General features: G+C 53.2%; 1 protein-coding gene across 1 annotated transcript in view; it reads left to right on the top strand.

The window, feature by feature from the left end:
* haus5 (HAUS augmin-like complex, subunit 5) overlaps nt 1-22,754 on the top strand; it is a 29,473-nt gene that overhangs the window by 2,347 nt on the left and 4,372 nt on the right. Inside the window, exons 3-17 of the mRNA XM_078536186.1 lie at nt 573-635; nt 3,058-3,090; nt 4,014-4,035; nt 4,358-4,478; nt 5,699-5,858; nt 7,301-7,382; nt 9,855-9,940; nt 10,727-10,784; nt 12,969-13,096; nt 14,553-14,631; nt 15,557-15,714; nt 17,452-17,614; nt 19,279-19,359; nt 19,628-19,773; nt 20,824-20,935. Of these exons, the coding sequence (XP_078392312.1) occupies nt 573-635; nt 3,058-3,090; nt 4,014-4,035; nt 4,358-4,478; nt 5,699-5,858; nt 7,301-7,382; nt 9,855-9,940; nt 10,727-10,784; nt 12,969-13,096; nt 14,553-14,631; nt 15,557-15,714; nt 17,452-17,614; nt 19,279-19,359; nt 19,628-19,773; nt 20,824-20,935 (1,492 nt within the window). The remainder of the gene's footprint in view (nt 1-572; nt 636-3,057; nt 3,091-4,013; nt 4,036-4,357; nt 4,479-5,698; nt 5,859-7,300; nt 7,383-9,854; nt 9,941-10,726; nt 10,785-12,968; nt 13,097-14,552; nt 14,632-15,556; nt 15,715-17,451; nt 17,615-19,278; nt 19,360-19,627; nt 19,774-20,823; nt 20,936-22,754) is intronic.

The raw sequence follows: 22,754 nt of genomic DNA, 5'->3' as shown, positions 1-22,754 counted from the left end.
ACGGGGGGGGTAGAGAGAGTGGGGATGAACGGGGGGGGTAGAGAGAGTGGGGATGAACGGGGGGGGTAGAGAGAGTGGGGATGAACGGGGGGGGTAGAGAGAGTGGGGATGAACGGGGGGGGTAGAGAGAGTGGGGATGAACGGTGGGGGTAGAGAGAGAGTGGGGATGAACGGGGGGGGTAGAGAGAGTGGGGATGAACGGGGGGGGGGTAGAGAGAGTGGGGATGAACAGAGTGGCGGGGAGAGAGAGTGGGGATGAACAGAGTGAGGTAGAGCGAGCGGGGATGAACTTGTGATCAAAGCTTCTGGTCTTGGACTCCTCAGGACAAATACAAGAGTGCCTGGTTTCACAGTTGTGCTGGTTTGAAATTTGGCATTCTTGCAATATTCCTGATGAGTCCAAGGCTGACAACTTCAACAAGACATCCCTCTGCAGCGATATCCAAGTTTGTATTTTATCCAGAGGTGAGGGTTGATCTTATTGTTGAAATATTATAAATGATCCATCTTTTCAATCCCTTGGCTGCGAACTTCAGACTGATTTTAGTTTTGTTAAATGTGTTTCTTTTCAGTCTGTGTAGCGGCCAGTGTCAAGATATCTGGGGATATATCGTGCACCACATCAAAACGAAAGAGTGAGTGATGCTATGTTGCTGCGTTCACACGAACCTACACCAGTGTTTTTTATTCAGTCATGGAATGTGGGCGTTGTTGGCTAGGCTGGTGTTTATTGCCCTCAGTACTGACCCTCCGACAGTGCGGCACTCCCTCAGCACTGACCCTCCGACAGTGCGGCACTCCCTCAGCACTGACCCTCCGACAGTGCGGCACTCCCTCAGCACTGACCCTCCGACAGTGCGGCACTCCCTCAGCACTGACCCTCCGACAGTGCGGCACTCCCTCAGCACTGACCCTCCGACAGTGCGGCACTCCCTCAGCACTGACCCTCCGACAGTGCGGCACTCCCTCAGCACTGACCCTCCGACATTGCGGCACTCCCTCAGCACTGACCCTCCGACAGTGCGACACTCCCTCAGCACTGACCCTCCGACAGTGCGGCACTCCCTCAGCACTGACCCTCCGACAGTGCGACACTCCCTCAGTACTGACCCTCCGATAGTGCCGCACTCCCTCAGCACTGACCCTCCGACAGTGCGGCACTCCCTCAGCACTGACCCTCCGACAGTGCGGCACTCCCTCAGCACTGACCCTCCGACAGTGCGGCACTCCCTCAGTACTGACCCTCCATTACAACTGCAGCCGATGGTCTTTGCTGATCAGGACAAATCCCAACGGGAAACTTGTCTTATTGATCATAACCTTTTTTTGTTGTTTTTTGAAAACGTGGGGAAAACTACTGATCCCAGAAGCATAGGATCCCGGTAATGCTTTTAGGATTTTACAGTAAAACAAGATTTATTACCAAGGGGGAGGTGGTGGCATAGCGGTATTTTCACTGGACTGCTATTCTGGTGACCCAGGGTAATGCTCTGGGGACCTGGGTTCGAATCTCATCAGGGCAGACTGTAAAAGTTTGAATTAAATAAAAAATGTGGAATTAAAAGTCTCATCATAACCATGAAACCATTGTCGATCACTGTAAGATGGATCACTAATGTCCTTTAGGGAAGGAAATCTGCCCGTCCTTACCTGGTCTGGCCGACGTGCGACTCAAGACCCACAGCAATGTGGTTGACTCTTAAAAATGCCCTCTGAGCAAGGGCAATTAGGGATGGGAAATAAATGCTGGCCTAGCCAGTGACGCCCACATCCCATAAACGAATAAATGAAAAAGAAACAAACTTAAACACATAAGATGAATATTACACAGTCAAAAGAGATTTACAAAACATCCCCCCAGAATAATCCCACTTGGTCAGAACACACAAGTAAACTACTTAACAACAGCTCCCTTACAGGTTTTTAACCATAAAAATCCAGTAATATTACACAAGGCAAAATAAAGCTTAGTAAAGTATACCACATGACTTCTCGCTCTCTTCCACTCTACTGTGGAAATCCAAAGGAGGTTCAGAAACAGACTACTTCCTGAAAACAAAGACTTCTCTGGCTTTGAACTGCTTCAAAATCACAACCTTCCTCAGCACAGGACTGGATTCAGGACATCGTCCCCACACAGTCCCCTCAGCTCAACTAAAGATCGCCCTTAAATACCTTTTTATTTTCCCCTTTCACCTTGGATTCCATTGTCCTAAGCACCTCTGTGAACTCGACATTTCCAAAAGATAAAAATCTTTCACTGCTTCCTATTGCCTCGACTTTCGGGTCAAATAAAGTTTAATAACCCTCCCTTGTCTACTTATGAAACCTTTGTAAGTCGTGAAAGTTCCTTGTCAGTTCTCAACTCCCTTCGAAATTCAACAGCCGGAAAGCCAAGTCCTTACCGATCACCTAATGCAAATTTTAAAACCCAACCTATTTACCCGTACGTTCAACTTCACCATAGCCCCTCGTTACACATGCGTGCATCTAGCCCCTTTACCTTTCATCTCACAGTCCCCACAGAGAAGCTGTCTCTATGAGCCTTCTCCCAGTTTAATCATGGACACACACACACACACACACACACACACAGCCTTCGTTACAGAATACCACCAGATTCCCAGAAATATTTTAAAGACTGACATCCATCTTCGCAGCCTCCGACAGTGCGGCGCTCTCCACGTACCTTCTCCCTCGGGTGAGAGTGGTCCCTGACTCCCATTGAGCCGCTCAGTCACTGCAGGCTGACGATCGGTCCCCTTTGTGGCGCTGGGAAAGACGAGTGAATTGTTGACACCGGAAGCTGTCGCCCACTTTCCAGAAGCACAGATGCTGGCGTAAACAGGTCTCCAGGAGAGGGGTGTGACCCGATCAGTCTGCGCCGTTGCCCTGCGAGGTCTCCGTCTCTCTCCCCCCTCGCACCCCCGCCCCCCCCCCCCCCCCCCCGTCGTCACAGGCTGACTGACGCCTGCAGTCCTCCCGCGTTTAGCTGCGTGATTTCGGAAACCTCCGGCCCCTTTGCATGTTTAACTTGGTACGGTTTCTCTTTTACAGGAAGGTGAAAAACATCAAAGGCAATCTGGAATGGTATCCTTCATGCTGTTAGCAGTCACTTGTGCCCACCGTTATAATGCCTGCGCTGTAAAGCTCTGACTGATAGGTGGACAGGGGTCACTCAGTGCAGTGGGCTGAAGCAGAGTGCATGTCTGCCTGCGGCTGTGGGTGACGTTGCAGGGGTCGGGGTCGGGTGGGGGGGGGTCTTTCGGTCCAGCTCTGACACTTGCTTCACTGGCACTGAAAGTAAGCGAGGTCGACAGACACACAACAAGCGAATTGGCCAGCTCTTTTTCAGAGGCCCATCCGTGACCGAAAGAGCCAAAAGGCGCTAGTCTGTGCTGCAAGATTCAACGAATATCCAGAAGTGTCTTCCAGGAGGGGAGAAGAGAGAGAGAGAGAGAGAGAGACGGGCGGAGAGGTTTAGCGAGGGAATTCCAGAGCTTAGGGCCCCCCAGGCAGCTGAAGGCACGGCTGCCAATGGTGGAGCGATGGGAATCGGGATGGTCAAGAGGCCGGAATTGGAGGAGCGCAGAGATCTTGGAGGGTTGTAGGGGGCTGGAGGCGGTTACAGAGATAGGGAGGGTTGTAGGGGCTGGAGGAGGTTACAGAGATAGGGAGGGTTGTAGGGGCTGGAGGAGGTTACAGAAATAGGGAGGGTTGTCGGGGCTGGAGGAGGTTACAGAGATAGGGAGGGTTGTAGGGGCTGGAGGAGGTTACGGAGATAGGGAGGTTTCTAGGGGCTGGAGGAGGTTACAGAGATAGGGAGGGTTGTAGGGGCTGGAGGAGGTTACAGAGATAGGGAGGGTTGTAGGGGCTGGAGGAGGTTACAGAGATAAGGGGTGGCGAGGAGGCCATGGAAGTATTGAAAGATAAGGATGTATAATTTTATTATCCTCAGTTAGGATTACCCTCCTACACAAACCTGAGACTTTCCTTGACTGTTGGATCCAAAGCCGGAGGCTGGAATGCACTGAGGTACGTGATGACGAGGAGAAGAGATTCATTATGAACCCTTTCCATTCCACCCTTTGTGAAAGATGTGTCACTGTGTTTGCCCAGGACAGGGAAAGCATGGAATTATATACAGAGTAAAGCTCCCTATCAAACTGTCCCCATCAAACACTCCCAGGACAGGTACAGCACGGGGTTAGATACAGAGTAAAGCTACCTCTACACTGTCTCATCGCCAAACTCATATTTTACTCACTTCACTTTGTTGTACTAATCGCCCAGCGTGACCGGTTGCCATTTGCAAGCACGATTGTGTTATACAGAGTTTCTCTTGTGTTCCTCTCAGGTTAAATTGTCAGGCAAGGAGCAAGAGAAGAGAAGGAAGCTTATAGAACAGTTGCTGTCTCTGAGGGCCGACGTTGAGCAGCTGGATGAAAGTGCGGACAGAGAGCAGCAGGACATCGAGGGTGAGTCTACCTCAGCATGAGAGATTGATAGGCGTACATACAATTTGTATTAACTCGTGGTAACTGCAGCCTGCTCCTCACCCCCTCAACTTCAATTGGGCAACCCTCTCAATCATTTTGTCCTAAACATGCAGAGCCACCCGCCTGATCTCTCCCTAGACGGACAGGGAGATGGGACAAAAAACATTTACAAAGGTGAACCCAGAGGTCATAACGATCAGAACACACTCAACAGGCTGGGGCTGAGGGGTGACCTGATTGAGGTCTTTAAAAGTATGCAAGGGTCTCAACAGAATAGACGTAGAGAAGATGTTTCCACTTGTGGAGGGCGGAGGGGGCGACCTGAACTAGGGACCATCGATATAAGATCGTCACTAATAAACCCCAATGGGGAATTCAGGAGAAACTTCTTTACCCAGAGAGTGGGGAGAATGTGGGACTCACTCCCACAGGGAGTGGTCGAGGTGAATAGTGTCGATGTATTTAAGGGGGAAGCTGGATAAACGCATGAGGGAGAAAGGAATAGAAGGACATGGGGATGGGGTGAGATGGAGAGGGGGGTGGGAGGAGGCTCGTGTGGAGCAGAAACACCAGCATGGAGCAGATGGGCCGAATGGCCTGTTTCTGTGCTGGGAATACTGTGCTCACTGCTCACTACATCCCGTCAAACATTAGGTCCAAAATGCTGTAGATTTACTGGGACCGGTCCCAGGGATGAGGGACTTCAGTTCACGCGGAGAGACTGGGAGAAGCTGGGATTGTTGTCCTGAGAGCAGAGAAGGTTAAGGGGGGGATTGAATCGAGGCGTTCAAAATCAGGAGGGGGTTTGGGTAGAGTCGATGAGGGAGAAAGTGTTTCCAGTGGGCAGGAGGGTCGGTAACCAGAGGGGACACAGATTGTAGAGAATCGGGGGAAAAGAACCAGAGGGGGAGGAGATGAGGAGGATTTTGTTTTACACACAGTGAGTTGTTGTGATCTGGAAGGCGCTGCCTGAAAGGGCGGTGGAAGCAGATTCAATAGGAACTTTCAAAAGGGGGAATTGGAGAAATACTAGAAGGGGAAAAACTTGCAGGTCTATGGGGGAGAGTGGGAACTAATTGAATAGATCTTTCAGAGAGCTAGCACAGGCACGATGGGCTGAATGGCCTCCTGGGATGTGCAGTTTTGTTGGCTGTGGGCTAGGCCCGTCTAATTTTAAAGACTGACTTGTTGCTGTACAGAGCAAGCACTGAAGGAGACTCGCGAGAGGCTGCAAGATCTGAAACAGCGGAACACATTGCTGAAAGCATTCCTGCAGCGGACAGTTAGCCAGAGGAAGAACCTACAGGAACAAAGCAAGAAGGTGGGCGATCGGCTGCACGCCTTCACACAGATCAGCAGGTGAGGTGGGACACTGGCTTTGTCTGAAATACACTTCACCGTTCACTTTCTGTTTGCTTGCTAACATACCATACAGGGAACACCCTGAGGGAGCACTGCACTGTCAGAGGGTCAGTACTGAGGGAGTGCAGCACTGTCAGAGGGTCAGTACTGAGGGAGCGCTGCACTGTCGGAGGGTCAGTACTGAGGGAGTGCTGCACTGTCGGGGGGTCAGTACTGAGGGAGTGCTGCACTGTCGGAGGGTCAGTACTGAGGGAGTGCCGCACTGTTGGAGGGTCCGTGCTGAGGGAGTGCCGCACTGTCGGAGGGTCAGTACTGAGGGAGTGCTGCACTGTCGGGGGGTCAGTACTGAGGGAGTGCTGCACTGTCGGGGGGTCAGTACTGAGGGAGTGCTGCACTGTCGGAGGGTCAGTACTGAGGGAGTGCTGCACTGTCGGAGGGTCAGTACTGAGGGAGTGCTGCACTGCCGGAGGGTCAGTACTGAGGGAGCGCTGCACTGCCGGAGGGTCAGTACTGAGGGAGTGCCGCACTGTCGGAGGGTCAGTGCTGTGGGAGTGCCGCACTGTCGGAGGGTCAGTACTGAGGGAGTGCCGCACTGCCGGAGGGTCAGTACTGAGGGAGTGCTGCACTGTCGCAGGGTCAGTACTGAGGGAGTGCAGCACTGTCAGAGGGTCAGTACTGAGGGAGCGCTGCACTGTTGGAGGGTCAGTACTGAGGGAGTGCTGCACTGTCGGGGGGTCAGTACTGAGGGAGTGCTGCACTGTCGGAGGGTCAGTACTGAGGGAGTGCCGCACTGTCGGAGGGTCCGTGCTGAGGGAGTGCCGCACTGTCGGAGGGTCAGTACTGAGGGAGTGCCGCACTGTCGGGGGGTCAGTACTGAGGGAGTGCTGCACTGTCGGGGGGTCAGTACTGAGGGAGTGCTGCACTGTCGGAGGGTCAGTACTGAGGGAGTGCTGCACTGTCGGGGGGTCAGTACTGAGGGAGTGCCGCACTGTTGCGGGGTCGGTCCTGAGGGAGTGCCACACTGTCGCGGGGACGGTCCTGAGGGAGTGCCGCACTGTCGCGGGGACGGTCCTGAGGGAGTGCCGCACTGTCGCGGGGACAGTCCTGAGGGAGTGCCGCACTGTCGCGGGGACGGTCCTGAGGGAGTGCCGCACTGTCGCGGGGACGGTCCTGAGGGAGTGCCGCACTGTCGCGGGGACGGTTCTGAGGGAGTGCCGCACTGTCGCGGGGACGGTTCTGAGGGAGTGCCGCACTGTCGCAGGGACGGTTCTGAGGGAGTGCCGCACTGTCGCAGGGACAGTACTGAGGGTGTGTAGCACAGTCGGAGATTCTGCCCAGCCTCGCTTGATTTATGAGGCCCGTTTCATGTTATTGAAGTTGCATTGAAAATTTTCACCTTGTTTCTTCCTGTGCCCGCTCTCCCCCTCCCCCCTCTTCAGTAAAGCAGAACAAGAGATCGAGTTGGGCAATGCACAGGATGGCACGTTGTGGTCAGGGAGAGGCCAAGAGCCTGAGGTCCTGGTGAGTCAACACGAATGTCACATGGAACGTTAGCATTTATTGCAGTGGGGAAATACAGAATGAGGAAAGTTTTGCTGTAGCTGTTGGGGTGATCACATCCGGAGAACTATGGACAGATTTGCTCTCATTTAAGAAAGGATATAAATGTGTTAGAAGCAGTTCAGAGAAGGTTCACTGGGCTGATTCCTGGGATGGAGGTTTGTCTTATGAGGAAAGGTTGAGCAGGTTGGGCCTGTGTCCATTGGAGTTTAGAAGAATGAGAGGTGATCTTATTGAAATATGTAAGATTCTGAGCGGGGTCTCGAGAGGGTGAGTGCTGAGAGGCTGTTTCCACTTGTAAGGCGGATTAGAATGAGAAGACATGGTTTAAAAATGAGGGGTTTCCCATTAAAGACTCAGATGAGCAGGAACTTCATTTCTGTGAGGGGCATTAGTCTGTGGAATTCTCTTCCTCACAGAGCAGTGAAGGCTGGGACCATTGAACAGATTCAAGGCTGAGTTAGACTGATGTTAGATTGACAAGGGACTGGAGGGTTATAGTGGGGGGAGACAGGCAGGAAAGTGGAGTTCGGGCCACAATCGGATCAACTGTGATCTTATTGAATGGCGGAGCAGTCTCGATGGGCTGAATGGCCTCCTCCTACACCCCCATGTTGCTCTGAACGTGACAGGTGTGTCGGGCCCTTCAGCTGAGGCTGGCTGTGAGTGTGGGGTGTGCTCAGCCCAGGTTCAGACCTGTTTGGTTAGGGGGCGGTGGCAGTGACCGAGAAAGCTGTTTGCTGCCGGGGAAGGTCTGGTTACCCGTCCACACCGAGGGTGATGGCCTCAGCCATTTAAACTCGCTGTCAGTAACAGGCAGTACCCGGTGGGAGAGATGCAGGATACATCCCCCATTGTCGCCACTAACACTGCCCGTCCAGCAGGTCTCTCCTCATTTAATCCAACTCAAATCTCATTGTGATTGTCCAGCACAGGAGGAGGCCCTTCAACCCATCCTACCTGTGCTATCCAGTTTGCCCCGCTCTATCCCCATAGCCCGACAAACTTTTCCACTTGGAATATTGGTCCAATCCTCTTTGGGATCGAATCATCTTCAGTCGTAATCTTTTCAGGCGGTGTGTTCCAGGTCACAGCGATTCCCCACATATTAATCTGCCCAGCGCTGGTGCCTCCTCAAGCTGGTAATCCACGGTTAATGATTAATAGTTTATACGACAAGCTTCTGAGCTCCAGGAACAGCTCTGCAAACTCCAGTTAAGCCCAACATTTTACTTGTTCACCAATCACCTGCACCAGGACATAGACGAGTGGAAGGGGCAGGCAAGTCCGGTTCCATCCCTTTCTGGCTTTGCAACGGTTTGATACAACTGAACGGCTTGCTGGCCCATTTCAGAGGTCATTTAAGAGTAAACCACATTGCTGTGGGTCTGGAGTCACGTGTAGGCCAGACCGGGTAAGGACCAGCCATATAAATACTGTGGCTACAAGAGCAGGTGAGAGGCTGGGAATCCTGTGGCGAGTAACTCACCTCCTGACTCCCCAAAGCCTGTCCACCATCTACAAGGCACAAGTCAGGAGTGTGATGGAATACTCCCCACTTGCCTGGGTGAGTGCAGCTCCCACAACACTCAAGAAGCTCAACACCATCCAGGACAAAGCAGCCCCGCTTGATTGGCACCCCATCCACAAACATTCACTCCCTCCACCACCGATGCACAGTAGCAGCAGTGTGTGTACCATCTACAAGATGCGCTGCAGGAATTCACCAAGGCTCCTTCGACAACACCTTCCAAACCCACGATCACCACCATCTAGAAGGACAAGGGCAGCAGACACATGGGGAACACCACCACCTGGAAGTTCCCTCCAAGTCACTCACCATCCTGACTTGGAAATATATCGGCCGTTCCTTCACTGTCGCTGGGTCAAAATCCTGGAACTCCCTCCCTAACAGCGCTGTGGGTGTACCTACACCACACGGGGACTGCAGTGGTTCAAGAAGGCAGCTCACCCACCACCTTCTCAAGGGGCAATTAGGGATGGACAATAAATGCTGGGCCCAGCCAGCGAAGCCCACATCCTGTGAAATAATTTTAAGTTACCTGAGTGTCGAAGGACTCGGTGGGAGGGGGGGAGACACAGATTGAAGGTTTTGGGCAGGGGGGCGATGTGAGGAGGAACTTTTTTACACAGCGAGTGGTAATGAGCTGGAACTCGCTGCCTACGAGGATGGTGGGAGCAGAGACGATGAACGATTTCAAAAGGAAATTGGATGGACACTTGAGGGAAATAAACTCGCAGGGATACGGGGATAGAGCGGGGGAATGGGGCTGACTGGATTGCTCTACAGTGAGACGGCATGGACTTGATGGGTTGAATGGCTTCACTGTGCCGTGATGACTATGACTCTATATAGACCTGCCCGTCAGAACCTGTCTAAATTATAACTCTGTCTCTCTCTCTCTGTTTCAGCGAGATGTTCGGAGAACTTGTTTCACACGGTTTCACTTCCTGAAGTCATTATATGATGAGCAGGCGAATGCAACAGGAGGCATGGGGCAAGTAACTCTCATACTCTGTGTTTGTATGAGCTGTCTGCCTCCTACCATGGGAATTCCAGAGCTTAAGGCCCAGGCAGCTGAAGGGACAGCTGCCAATTCTGGAGCAAAGGAAATCAGCGGGGGTGAGGGTGCTCAAGAGGCAAGAATTCGGGGAGTGCAGAAATCTCGGTGGGTTGTAGGGGCTGGAGTAGGTTACAGAGATAGGGAGGGTTGTAGGGGAAAAGGTGGTTACAGAGATAGGGAGGGTTGTAGGGGCTGGAGGAGGTTACAGAGATAGGGAGGGTTGTAGGGGCTGGAGGAGGTTACAGAGATAGGGTTGTAAGGGATAAGGCGGTTACAGAGATAGGGAGGGTTGCAGGGGCTGGAGGAGGTTACAGAGATAGGGAGGGTTGTAGGGGCTGGAGGAGGTTACAGAGATAGGTAGGGGTGTAGTGGCTGGAGGAGGTCACAGAGATTGGGAGGGTTGTAGGAGCTGGAGGAAGTTACAGAGATAGGGAGGGGTGTAGTGGCTGGAGGAGGTCACAGAGATAGGGAGGGTTGTAGGAGCTGGAGGAAGTTACAGAGATAGGGAGGATTGTAGGAGCTGGAGGAGGTTACAGCGATGGGGAGAGCCAGGGGATTTGAACAGAAGGCTGAGTATTTTATATTGTGTGCCTTCACAGACAGTCACACAGCTCAATGTGCCACCTGTGTCTCTGGGAATACAATTTTGATTCTATAGTTTGACCGTATTTGGTGTTTTTTAACAAATATGTATTAAAGACATTTCTCCTTCGCACATAGTGATGGGGGTCATGACCTGAGGAGTACCAATTATCATCAGTGGCTGAGCCAGGTAGAGGTAAGTGCTCATCCAAACACACTGACTCTCACTGGGGTACGCGTCCCACACACGCTGACTCTCACTGGGGTACGGGGCCCACACACACTGACTCTCACTGGGGTACGGGTCCCACACACACTGACTCTCACTGGGGTACGCGTCCCACACACGCTGACTCTCACTGGGGTACGGGGCCCACAAACACTGACTCTCACTGGGGTACGGGTCCCACACGCACTGACTCTCACTGGGGTACGGGGCCCAAAAACACTGACTCTCACTGGGGTACGGGGCCCACAAACACTGACTCTCACTGGGGTACAGGTCCCACACACACTGACTCTCACTGGGGTACGGGTCCCACACACACTGACTCTCACTGGGGTACGGGTCCCACACACACTGACTCTCACTGGGGTACGGGTCCCACACACACTGACTCTCACTGGGGTACAGGTCCCACACACACTGACTCTCACTGGGGTACGGGTCCCACACACACACTGACTCTCACTGGGGTACGGGCCCCACACACACTGACTCTCACTGGGGTACGGGTCCCACACGCACTGACCCTCACTGGGGTACGGGTCCCACACGCACTGACTCTCACTGGGGTACGGGTCCCACACGCACTGACCCTCACTGGGGTGCGGGTCCCACACGCACTGACCCTCACTGGGGTACGGGTCCTACACACACTGACTCTCACTGGGGTACGGGTCCCACACACACTGACTCTCACTGGGGTACGGGTCCCACACGCACTGACTCTCACTGGGGTACAGGTCCCACACACACTGACCCTCACTGGGGTACGGGTCCCACACACACTGACCCTCACTGGGGTACGGGTCCTACACACACTGACTCTCACTGGGGTACGGGTCCCACACACACTGACTCTCACTGGGGTACGGGTCCCACACACACTGACTCTCACTGGGGTACGGATCCCACACACACTGACCCTCACTGGGGTACGGGTCCCACACACACTGACCCTCACTGGGGTACGGGTCCCACACACACTGACTCTCAATGGGGTACGGGTCACTCACACACTGACTCTCACTGGGGTACGGGACCCACACACACTGACTCTCACTGGGGTTCGGGTTCCACACACACTGACTCTCACTGGGGTACGGGTCCAACACACACTGACACTCACTGGGGTACGGGTCCCACACACACTGACTCTCACTGGGGTACGGGTCCCACACACACTGACTCTCACTGGGGTACGGGTCCCACACACACTGACTCTCACTGGGGTACGGGTCCCACACACACTGACTCTCACTGGGGTACGGGTCCCACACACACTGACTCTCACTGGGGTACGGGTCCCACACACACTGACTCTCACTGGGGTACGGGTCCCACACACTCTGACTCTCACTGGGGTACGGGTCCCACACACACTGACTCTCACTGGGGTACGGGTCCCACACACACTGACTCTCACTGGGGTACGGGTCCCACACACACTGACTCTCACTGGGGTATTGGTGTGTGTGTTTTTCCAGATGCCGCTGTTTATAGACTCCTACGTGTTCCATCAACAACTTTCATTTCTCCAGCACTTTAATGTAGTAAAGCACTAATCCATGTTTCACAGAAACATGGAACCAGAAAACATTTATCTCCTTGCTGCATGAGGAGATATTAGGGACAGGCAACCACAAGCTCTGTCAAAGAATTGGATTAGAAGGGAGAGGTTTAGGGAGGGAATTCCAAAGCTCAGGGCCCCCCCCCACCCCCAGGCAGCTGAAGGCACGGCCGCAAATGGTGGAGCGATTGGAATCGGAGGATGGTCAATAGGCCGGAATTGGAGGCGTGCAGAGATCTCGGAGAGATGTAGGGGCTGGAGGAGGTTACAGAGATAGGAAGAGTTGTAGGGACTGGAGAATGTTACGGAGATAAGGAGGGGTGTAGGGGCTGGAGGAGGTTACAGAGATAGGGAGGGTTGTAGGGGCTGGGGGAGGTTACAGATATAGGGATGGTTGTAGGGGCTGGAGGAGGTTACAGAGATAGGGAGGGTTGTAGGGGCTGGAGGAGGTTACAGAGATAGGGAGGGTTGTAGGGGCTCAAGGAGGTTACAGAGATAGGGAGGGTTGGAGGAGGTTACAGCGATGGGGAGGAAATGTGTTTTGTACGGAAATTTGGAATGAGCACTCTGTCTTTGTGCCATGGTAGGGGGTTAATGCGACACACCCACCGAACCACATCCTTGCAGCATTGGAGAGTCTCGCTGCTGAGAATAAAGAGGAGCTGATGGAACTCCAATCAAAAGTGGACGTGGCGAAGGACATGGAGGCTCTGAGGTAAACCTGCATTGTCCTAGTTCACCCTGGGGATAGTGTAGAGGGAACTTTACTCTGTATCTAACCCCGTGCTGTACCTGTCCTGGAAGTGTTTGATGGGGACGGTGTAGAGGGAGCTTTACTCTGTATCTAACCCCGTGCTGTACCTGTCCTGGGAGTGTTTGATGGGGACAGTGTAGAGGGAGCTTTACTCTGTATCTAACCCCGTGCTGTACCTGTCCTGGGAGTGTTTGACGGGGACAGTGTAGAGGGAGCTTTACTCTGTATCTAACCCCGTGCTGTACCTGTCCTGGGAGTGTTTGATGGGGACAGTGTAGAGGGAGATTTACTCTGTATCTAACCCCGTGCTGCACCTGTCCTGGGAGTGTTTGATGGGGACGGTGTAGAGGGAGCTTTACTCTGTATCTAACCCCGTGCTGTACCTGTCCTGGGAGTGTTTGATGGGGACGGTGTAGAGGGAGCTTTACTCTGTATCTAACCCCGTGCTGTACCTGTCCTGGGAGTGTTTGATGGGGACAGTGTAGAGGGAGATTTACTCTGTGTCTAACCCCGTGCTGTACCTGTCCTGGGAGTGTTTGATGGGGACAATGTAGAGGGAGATTTACTCTGAATCTAACCCCGTGTTCTACCTGTCCTGGGAGTGTTTGATGGGGGCAGTGTAGAGGGAGATTTACTCTGTATCTAACCCCGTGCTGTACCTGTCCTGGGAGTGTTTGATGGGGACAGTGTAGAGGGAGCTTTACTCTGTATCTAACCCCGTGCTGTACCTGTCCTGGGAGTGTTTGATGGGGACGGTGTAGAGGGAGTTTTACTCTGTATCTAACCCCGTGCTGTACCTGTCCTGGGAGTGTTTGATGGGGACAGTGTAGAGGGAGCTTTACTCTGTATCTAACCCCATGCTGTACCTGTCCTGGGAGTGTTTGATGGGGACAGTGTAGAGGGAGCTTTACTCTGTATCTAACCCCGTGCTGTACCTGTCCTGGGAGTGTTTGATGGGGACAGTGTAGAGGGAGATTTACTCTGTATCTAACCCCGTGCTGTACCTGTCCTGGGAGTGTTTGATGGGGACAGTGTAGAGGGAGCTTTACTCTGTATCTAACCCCGTGCTGTACCTGTCCTGGGAGTGTTTGATGGGGACGGTGTAGAGGGAGTTTTACTCTGTATCTAACCCCGTGCTGTACCTGTCCTGGGAGTGTTTGATGGGGACAGTGTAGAGGGAGCTTTACTCTGTATCTAACCCCATGCTGTACCTGTCCTGGGAGTGTTTGATGGGGACAGTGTAGAGGGAGCTTTACTCTGTATCTAACCCCATGCTGTACCTTCCGAATGTCCGGCCGGAGGAATTTGTTGAGGAGTGTATGTGTTTGCCTGGGCAGCAGATTGCAGTGTCTGTGTACAGATTGTGTTTTAACCATGTCCCTGGTGGCCAGGCTGATGATACACATTCTTTTTGCAGGTTCTCTTACAGTTGTTCCCGCCTGCAGGATGTCTCGGAGCCTCTTCCTGTTCTCCGCTCCGTGAAGTCTTTGCTCGATGTAAGCTCTTTGCCCGGGTGTTTAGTTTTCGAGTGGGCACCTGAATGTGTGATTAGAGTTAACAACATCCCAGCAGCTGGAGAAGCATCCTGAATCTCTCCATTACTCTCACTCTGATTCGTTCCCATCCAATCCATTGAATTTGCAACAGAGAATCAGGCCACTCGGTCCATCTGCTCCGTGCTGGTGTTCCTGCTCCACTCCAGCCTCCTCCCACCCCACTCTCCATCTCACCCCATCCCCATATCCTTCTATTCCTTTCTCTCCCTCATGTGTTTATCCAGCTTCCCCCTTAAACACATCGACACTATTCACCTCGACCACTCCCTGTGGGAGCGAGTCCCACATTCTCCCCGCTCTCTGGGTAAAGAAGTTTCTCCTGAATTCCCCATTGGGTTTATTAGTGACAATGTTATATCGATGGACCCTAGTTCCGGTCTCATCCACAAGTGGAAAGGTCTTCCCTATGTCTACCCTATTGAAACCCCTTTCTTTATTTTAAAGACCTCGATCAGGTTCCCTATTTTCTTGACCGAAGGACCCCAGTTTGTTCAGCCTGTGCCGTGCAGGACAGTCTCTTTAGTTGTCTTAACGCCGGGATTGGTGCTTGTCCTCTCTCCTCCTCTCAGTGGGCTGCGTCTCTGGCCCATTGTCTGACTGGTACCTGGAGAGGGGTGTCAGCCCAGCCACCGTTCAGTGAACCCTGCCCTGAGCATGAGGCGTTTATTGGGGGAAGAGTCATTATCGATGTACCACACGGCTGAACTGTGTGCGGAGAGAGAGAGAGAACAGCTTTCTCGTTCCTGAAACCTTCAGTGTTTTGTGATTGGCGATGGAACAGTACAGGGTGGAACGTGGGGATTGGTTTCTGTTCGCACTGTCCCGTGCCGCGTGTCATTCCCCCGCTACGGTTTCTGTTTGGCAGGAGCGATGGCGGGACTGTGAGGTGAGGGCGGTGGAGAAGATTGGGGCCATCAGACGGGACAAGGAGGCGAGTTCCAGGCTGACGTCACTGTCCCGGGAGTTTAACCTGCTTCTGGAAGAGCAATACGGACACAGCACTGAGCTCCTGGCCACCGTCAGGTCAGAACCTCCACCCTTCTGCAACAACAGCTTGCGTTTATATAGCACCTTTAAGTCCAGTAAAACGTCGCCAAGGCGAGAGCGTAAATCAGATAAAACCTGCCCACCAGCCACGTAAGGAGATATTAGGCACGGACGACCCCAACACTCAAGCAAAAGGGGTCAGTTTTAAGGGCCTTCTTAAAGGAAACCACAGAAAAGTAACAGGGCAGAAAGAGGCCATTCAGCCCATCATGCCTGTGCGGAGAGAGGGGGGTGGAGAGGTTTAGGGAGGGAATTCCGAGCTTTGGGCCCCAGACACCTGAAGGCACGGCCGCCAATGGTGGAGCGATGGGAATCGGGGGAGGGTCAAGAGGCCGGAATTGGAGGAGCGCAGAGATCTCGGAGGGTTGTCGGGGCTGGAGGAGGTTACAGAGATAGGGAGGGTTGTAGGGGCTGGAGGAGGTTACAGAGATAGGGAGGGTTGTAGGGGCTGGGGGAGGTTACAGAGATAGGGAGGGTTGTAGGGGCTGGAGGAGGTTACAGAGATAGGGAGGGTTGTAGGGGCTGGAGGAGGTTACAGAGATAGGGAGGGTTGTAGGGGCTGGAGGAAGTTACAGAGATAGGGTGGGTTGCAGGGGCTGGAGGAGGTTACAGAGATAGGGAGGGTTGTAGGGGCTGGAGGAGGTTACAGAGATAGGGAGGGTCATAGGTGCTGGAGGAGGTTACAAAGATAGGGAGGGTCGTAGGGGCTGGAGGAGGTTACAGAGATAGGGAGAGTTGTAGGGGCTGGAGGAGGTTACAGAGATAGGGAGGGCTGTAGGGGCTGGAGGAGGTTACAAAGATAGGGAGGGTCGTAGTGGCTGGAGGAGGTTACAGAGATAGGGAGAGTTGTAGGGGCAGGAGGAGGTTACAGAGATAGGGAGGGTTGTAGGGGCTGGAGGAGGTTACAGAGATAGGGAGGGTTGTAGGGGCTGGAGGAGGTTACAGAGATAGGGAGAGATGTAGGGGCTGGAGGAGGTTACAGAGATAGGGAGGGTCGTAGGGGCTGGAGGAGGTTACAGAGATAGGGAGGGTTGTCGGGGCTTGAGGAGGTTACAGAGATAGGGAGGGTTGTCGGGGGTCGAGGAGGTTACAGAGATAGGGAGGGGTGTAGGGGGTGGAGGAGGTTACAGAGATAGGGAGGGTTGTCGGGGCTCGAGGAGGTTACAGAGATAGGGAGGGTTGTCGGGGCTGGAGGAGGTTACAGAGATAGGGAGGGTTGTAGGGTCTGGAGGAGGTTACAGAGATAGGGAGGGTTGTTGGGGCTCGAGGAGGTTACAGAGATAGGGAGGGTTGTCGGGGCTCGAGGAGGTTACAGAGATAGGGAGGGTTGTTGGGGCTCGAGGAGGTTACAGAGATAGGAAGGGTTGTCGGGGCTCGAGGAGGTTATCGAGAGATGTGGGGCAGGTGGTGAGGAGGAATTTGAAAACCAAGATGAGAATTTTAAAATGGAGGCATTGCCGGACTGGGAGCCACTGTCGGTCAGTGAGTGCCGGGGCGATGGTGAACGGGACTCAGTGTGAGTTAGGAATACGGGGCAGTAGGTGTTTCGGGCCGACTGAAGTGTTCGGAGGCTGTAAGCTGAGCCGGAGTGTACCCAAATAGCAGAGTGTGGATCCTCTGAAAGCCAGTCAGTGTCTGTCAGACCCTCCCTGACTCGCCGAGCTGCTGTCGCTTGTATTGTCTGCAGCCCGGCCTGACTTGTGATTTTAACAGGGAGGCCTTGGAGCTGGAGCTGAGCACCACGGAGAGGAGAGCGTACTGCCAGGAGCTGTCGGAACAGGCCCACCTCTTAACCAAGTCCATCTGTGCCAAGAAGTGCGAGATCCAGATACTGCAGCACAAACACAGCCGCATCGTCGACTTCCAGGCGCTGGTGGTAAGCGGGGACTGCCGGCCTCCTGGGACTGTAGGAATCTGCCCACCGTCCGCTCTGGCAAAGTCACACACGATCCGTCACCCTCAGAGCCCTGACCATCCTAACCAGGCCCCCTCCCGGCCAGGAGAATTCACGTTATCCGTCTTTATCTTGTGCAGCGCTCAGTCGATTTGTACACGTGTGCAGAGTTACACGAAGGTGCTGAGAAACAGACTGCAGAGCAGGGAATCTGCTGTTGCCCTTCCATGTCCCGGGACATCCCAAAGGGCACCACAGACAACGAAGGACTTGTTCTGAAATGCGGCCCGCTATCCGAGTGTAGGATACGCAGCAGCCAATTTGCACACAGCAAGCTCTCACAAACAGCAGTGGGATAATGCCAAGGTTATAGATGTTTCATGATGTTGGTTGAGGGATGAATAGGCGCCAGGACGCCGGGGAGAATTCTCCATCCCCCGACTCTGCATCCAAACTCTGGCCGTGGGATCTTTTACATCCAGCTGGGAGGGCAGATGGGCCTCGGTTTAACGTCTCATTAGGAATATAGCAGCTCTGACATTGCGGCACTCCCTCAGTACTGACCTTCTGACAGTGCAGCACTCCCTCAGTACTGACCCTCTGACAGTGCAGCACTCCCTCAGTACTGACCCTCTGACAGTGCGGCACTCCCTCAGCACTGACCCTACGACAGTGCGGCACTCCCTCAGCACTGACCCTACGACAGTGCGGCACTCCCTCAGCACTGACCCTACGACAGTGCGGCACTCCCTCAGCACTGACCCTACGACAGTGCGGCACTCCCTCAGCACTGACCCTACGACAGTGCGGCACTCCCTCAGCACTGACCCTACGACAGTGCGGCACTCCCTCAGCACTGACCCTACGACAGTGCGTCACTCCCTCTGTACTGACCTTCCGACAGTGCGGCACACCCTCAGTACTGACCCTCCGACAGTGCGGTACTCCCTCAGTACTGACCCTACGACAGTGCGTCACTCCCTCTGTACTGACCTTCCGACAGTGCGGCACTCCCTCAGTACTGACCCTCCGACAGTGCGGTACTCCCTCAGTACTGACCCTACGACAGTGCGGCGCTCCCTCAGTACTGACCCTCCGACAGTGCGGCACTCCCTCAGTACTGACCCTACGACAGTGCGGCACTCCCTCAGTACTGACCCTACGGCAGTGCGGCACTCCCTCAGCACTGACCCTATGACAGTACGGCACTCCCTCAGTACTGACCCTCTGACAGTGCGGCACTCCCTCAGTACTGACCCTCTGACAGTGCGGCACTGCCTCAGTATTGCCAGTTGGGATGTCGGCCTGGATTTTTGAGCTCGAGTCTGTAAGGGTGATTTCCTGCTGTGAGCCTTTTGCACCTGAGGCCAGGGTGACAAAGCAAATTGTTCCTGGGGTGATCCCAAAATATCTTTCCAGCATAAAACTCCAACCCATTTCAGAGTTCAGTTCAAATAGCCCCAGTGGAACTGGTCCATGCCCAGAGCTGTTTAACCCGTGGGTATATTGTGTGTCTGGTGCCCAGGGCTGTTTAACCCGTGGGTATAGTGTGTGTCTGGTGCCCAGGGCTGTTTAACCCGTGGGTATATTGTGTCTCGAGATTCTGACATTCTCCTTTTCTCTCCTTAAACTCTGGCTTATTACAGGACACCAAACAAGATCTTATCCGAGCTTTAGTGAAAGGGAATTCGTCAGCCAAGAGTCAATTGATGAAGACGCAGGTGGAGGTAAGTCTTCCACCAAATCCCCGGCTGTGGAATTCCCTCCCCAAACCTCTCCACGTTTCTCTCTCTCTCTCTCTCTCTCTCCCCCAGCTTCTCTCTCTCTCTCCTCTTTTAAGACGCTCCTTAAAACCTTCCCCTTCGATTTGTGCTTTTGGTCACCTGTCCCTAATATCTCCTCACGTCCCTCTGGGCCATATTCTGTCCGATTGTGGGGAAGTGTGTTCCTCTTTTGAAGGCGCTATATAAATGCAACCTGTTGCTGTTGTTGTAGATTGGATCCTTTGTTGAGCAGAAGCTGGGAAAGCACGAGGATGGGATCCGGTCGCTAACTGAGGACCTTCACAACTCGGTTAGCAGGGAAGTGAATCTCTTCACTGGCATCTCGCTACCTAACCTGGATCGCAGGGTCGTGCAAGAGTGAGTGACGTGTGGTTTTGTGACTGCATTTCAATCTGATCGGTGGTTTCTCTGTAATGGCACCGAGGAGTCAGCAGCGCCTTTGTCCGTGTTTCTATGCTGGTTTGTCAGAGTTGGTGATGAGGCTGGTTGTCCTGCCTACTGTTGAGCTGCAAGGTGCTCAATGTAAAACCCATGTTCCGCAGCGTCCCCGCTTTCTGCATCCCAGTGACCATGCTCTCCTCGGACTCCGAGGGATGTGGCATCAAGTCCCCACTCCAAAGGCATGAACACAAAATCCAGGCTGATACTCCAGGCGCCAGCACTGAGGGAGTGCTGCACTGTCGGAGGGTCAGTACTGAGGGAGTGCTGCACTGTCGGAGGGTCAGTACTGAGGGAGTGCTGCACTGTCGGAGGGTCAGTACTGAGGGAGTGCCGCACTGTCGGAGGGTCAGTACTGAGTGAGTGCTGCACTGTCGGAGGGTCAGTACTGAGGGAGTGCTGCATTGTCAGAGGGTCAGTACTGAGGGAGTGCCGCACTGTCGGAGGGTCAGTACTGAGGGAGTGCCGTACTGTCGGAAGGTCAGTACTGAGGGAGTGTTGCACTGTTAGAGGGTCAGTTCTTAGGGAGAATTTGAATAGAATTCCCCACATTTCACTTCCACCCCTCTGGAAATGAGCCCCTTTTCTTTGTTTTTTATTTATGATCTTATTAACCTCTGTCGTTACTCGGAGTGGTTTTTCCATTTGTTCCCCAGATCCCTCTGCTCCTCCATCCCATTCTTATTATCCGGGGAGTGTGTGACTTCCTTCATCTGCCTGTCCAAATGCAACAACTGACAGTGATCGATGTTGGGTTTGATTTGTCAGTGATACAGCCTTTCTGTAAATGTATTCGTGTTGATTGTGTTTTGCCACACTCTGTCCTATTTCAATTAGGCCTGGTTTAGGCACATGGAGACCAGTATAGAGTCGATGGGCAGAATGGCCTGGGTAGTGTGGGATCCTGGATTCATTATTTCATTACCTCGCTGTTGTTTTGGAGGTTTTGAACTGTCTTGTCTTCTCCAGGTTGCAGAGGGTTCCTGTACACAAGCTGTCCATTCACAGACTGGACTCTTCGTTTAACAAGCCTCACTTTTTCCGGGAAGTCAAGAAGACTTTATACTTCCCGCTCTACAAGGTAATCAGCACCTTTAGCATAGTGAAACTTCGCCAAGGTGCTCCACAGGATCCGATATCAAACCAAAACCCGACCCCGAGACACATAGGGAGATATTAGGGACAGGTGATCAAAAGCTCGGACAAAGAGGTTGGTTTTGAGGAGCGTCTTAAAGGACAGAGAGAGAGAGAGAGAGATACAGAGAGAGAGAGAGAGATACAGAGAGAGAGAGAGATACAGAGAGAGAGAGATGCAGAGAGAGAGAGAGAGATGCAGAGAGAGAGAGAGAGATACAGAGAGAGAGAGAGAGATACAGAGAGAGAGAGAGAGATACAGAGAGAGAGAGAGAGATACAGAGAGAGAGAGAGAGATACAGAGAGAGAGAGAGAGATACAGAGAGAGAGATACAGAGAGAGAGAGAGAGATACAGATACAGAGAGAGAGATACAGATACAGAGAGAGAGAGAGAGATACAGATACAGAGAGAGAGATACAGAGAGAGAGGGAGAGATACAGAGAGAGAGAGAGATACAGAGAGAGAGAGAGATACAGAGAGAGAGGAGGAGAGGTTTATGGAGGGAATTCTAGAGCTTAGGGCCCCCAGGCAGCTGAAGGCACGGCTGCCAATGGTGAAGCGATGGGAACCGGGGGATGGTCAAGAGGGCAGAATTGGAGGAGCGCAGAGACTGGTCTCCATGATCCAGTGTGTGATATTCTTTCGAGTTATCAGCAGTCACAGATTGCAACTCTTTTCGAGTACAATCACAGTTCTTGGTTTCCGGGAGTGGGACATGAACCCACAACCCTCTGATTCAAAGGCGAGGGTGCTATGAACTGAGCCACAGCTGACATTGCGCTGGTTAGAAGGGAGTGAGAAACCCACATCAGCTGAGGAGGTGGCCTGTGGCCAGTGACGGGATCTGTAAACACTGGAACTTGACTCCCACTGGATGAGGGAACATCCCCTCATCATGCAGCACTGGAGGAGGCCATTCAGCCCGTCGTGCCTGTGCTTAATTATCCCCACATAGCCCTGTAAATGTTTCCTCTTCAAGTATTTCTCCAATTCCCCCTCTTGAAAGTTCCTATTGAATCTTTTTTTTATTCGTTTATGGGATGTGGGTGTCGCTGGCTAGGCCAGCATTTACTGCCCATCCCTAATTACCCTCGTTCAGAGGGCATTTTTAAGAGTCAACCACGTTGCTATGGGTCTGGAGTCACATGTAGGCCAGACCGGGTAAGGGCAGCGGATTTCCCTCCCTAAAGGGCATTAGTGACCCAGATTGGCTTTTGAAACAATTGGCAATGGTTTTAATGGTCACCATCAGATTTTTAATTCCAGATGTTTTATAGAATTCAAATTTCACCATCTGCCGTGGTGGGGATTGGAACCCGGGTCCCCAGAGCATTACCCTGGGTCTCTGGATCACTAGCCCAGTGACAATCTGCTTCCACCGCCCTTTCAGGCAGCGCCTTCCAGATCACAACAACTCGCTGTGTGTAAAACAAAATCCTCCTCATCTCCCCCTCTGGTTCTTTTCCCCGATTCTCTTCAGTCGGTGTCCCCTCTGGTTACCGACCCTCCTGCCCACTGGAAACGCTTTCTCCCTCATCGACTCTATCCAAACCCCCTCCTGATGTTGAACGTCCCGATTCAATCTCCCCCCTTAACCTTCTCCGCTCCGAGGAGAACGATCCCGGCTTCTCCCAGTCTCTCCACACGGACTGAAGTCGCCTCATCCCCTGGGAACCGTCCCAGTAAATCTACCCCCCCAGCCTCCCTCTCCAAGACCTCGTCCTCCTCCCCAAAGTGATGGGCGACCGGAACTGGCCGCTATCC

This window comes from Cetorhinus maximus, unplaced genomic scaffold, assembly GCF_964194155.1.
Source record: "Cetorhinus maximus unplaced genomic scaffold, sCetMax3.hap1.1 HAP1_SCAFFOLD_966, whole genome shotgun sequence".
Lineage (NCBI taxonomy): Eukaryota > Metazoa > Chordata > Chondrichthyes > Lamniformes > Cetorhinidae > Cetorhinus > Cetorhinus maximus.
Note: the sequence above shows the minus strand (reverse complement) of the source record. Positions and strands in the feature narration are given on the sequence as shown.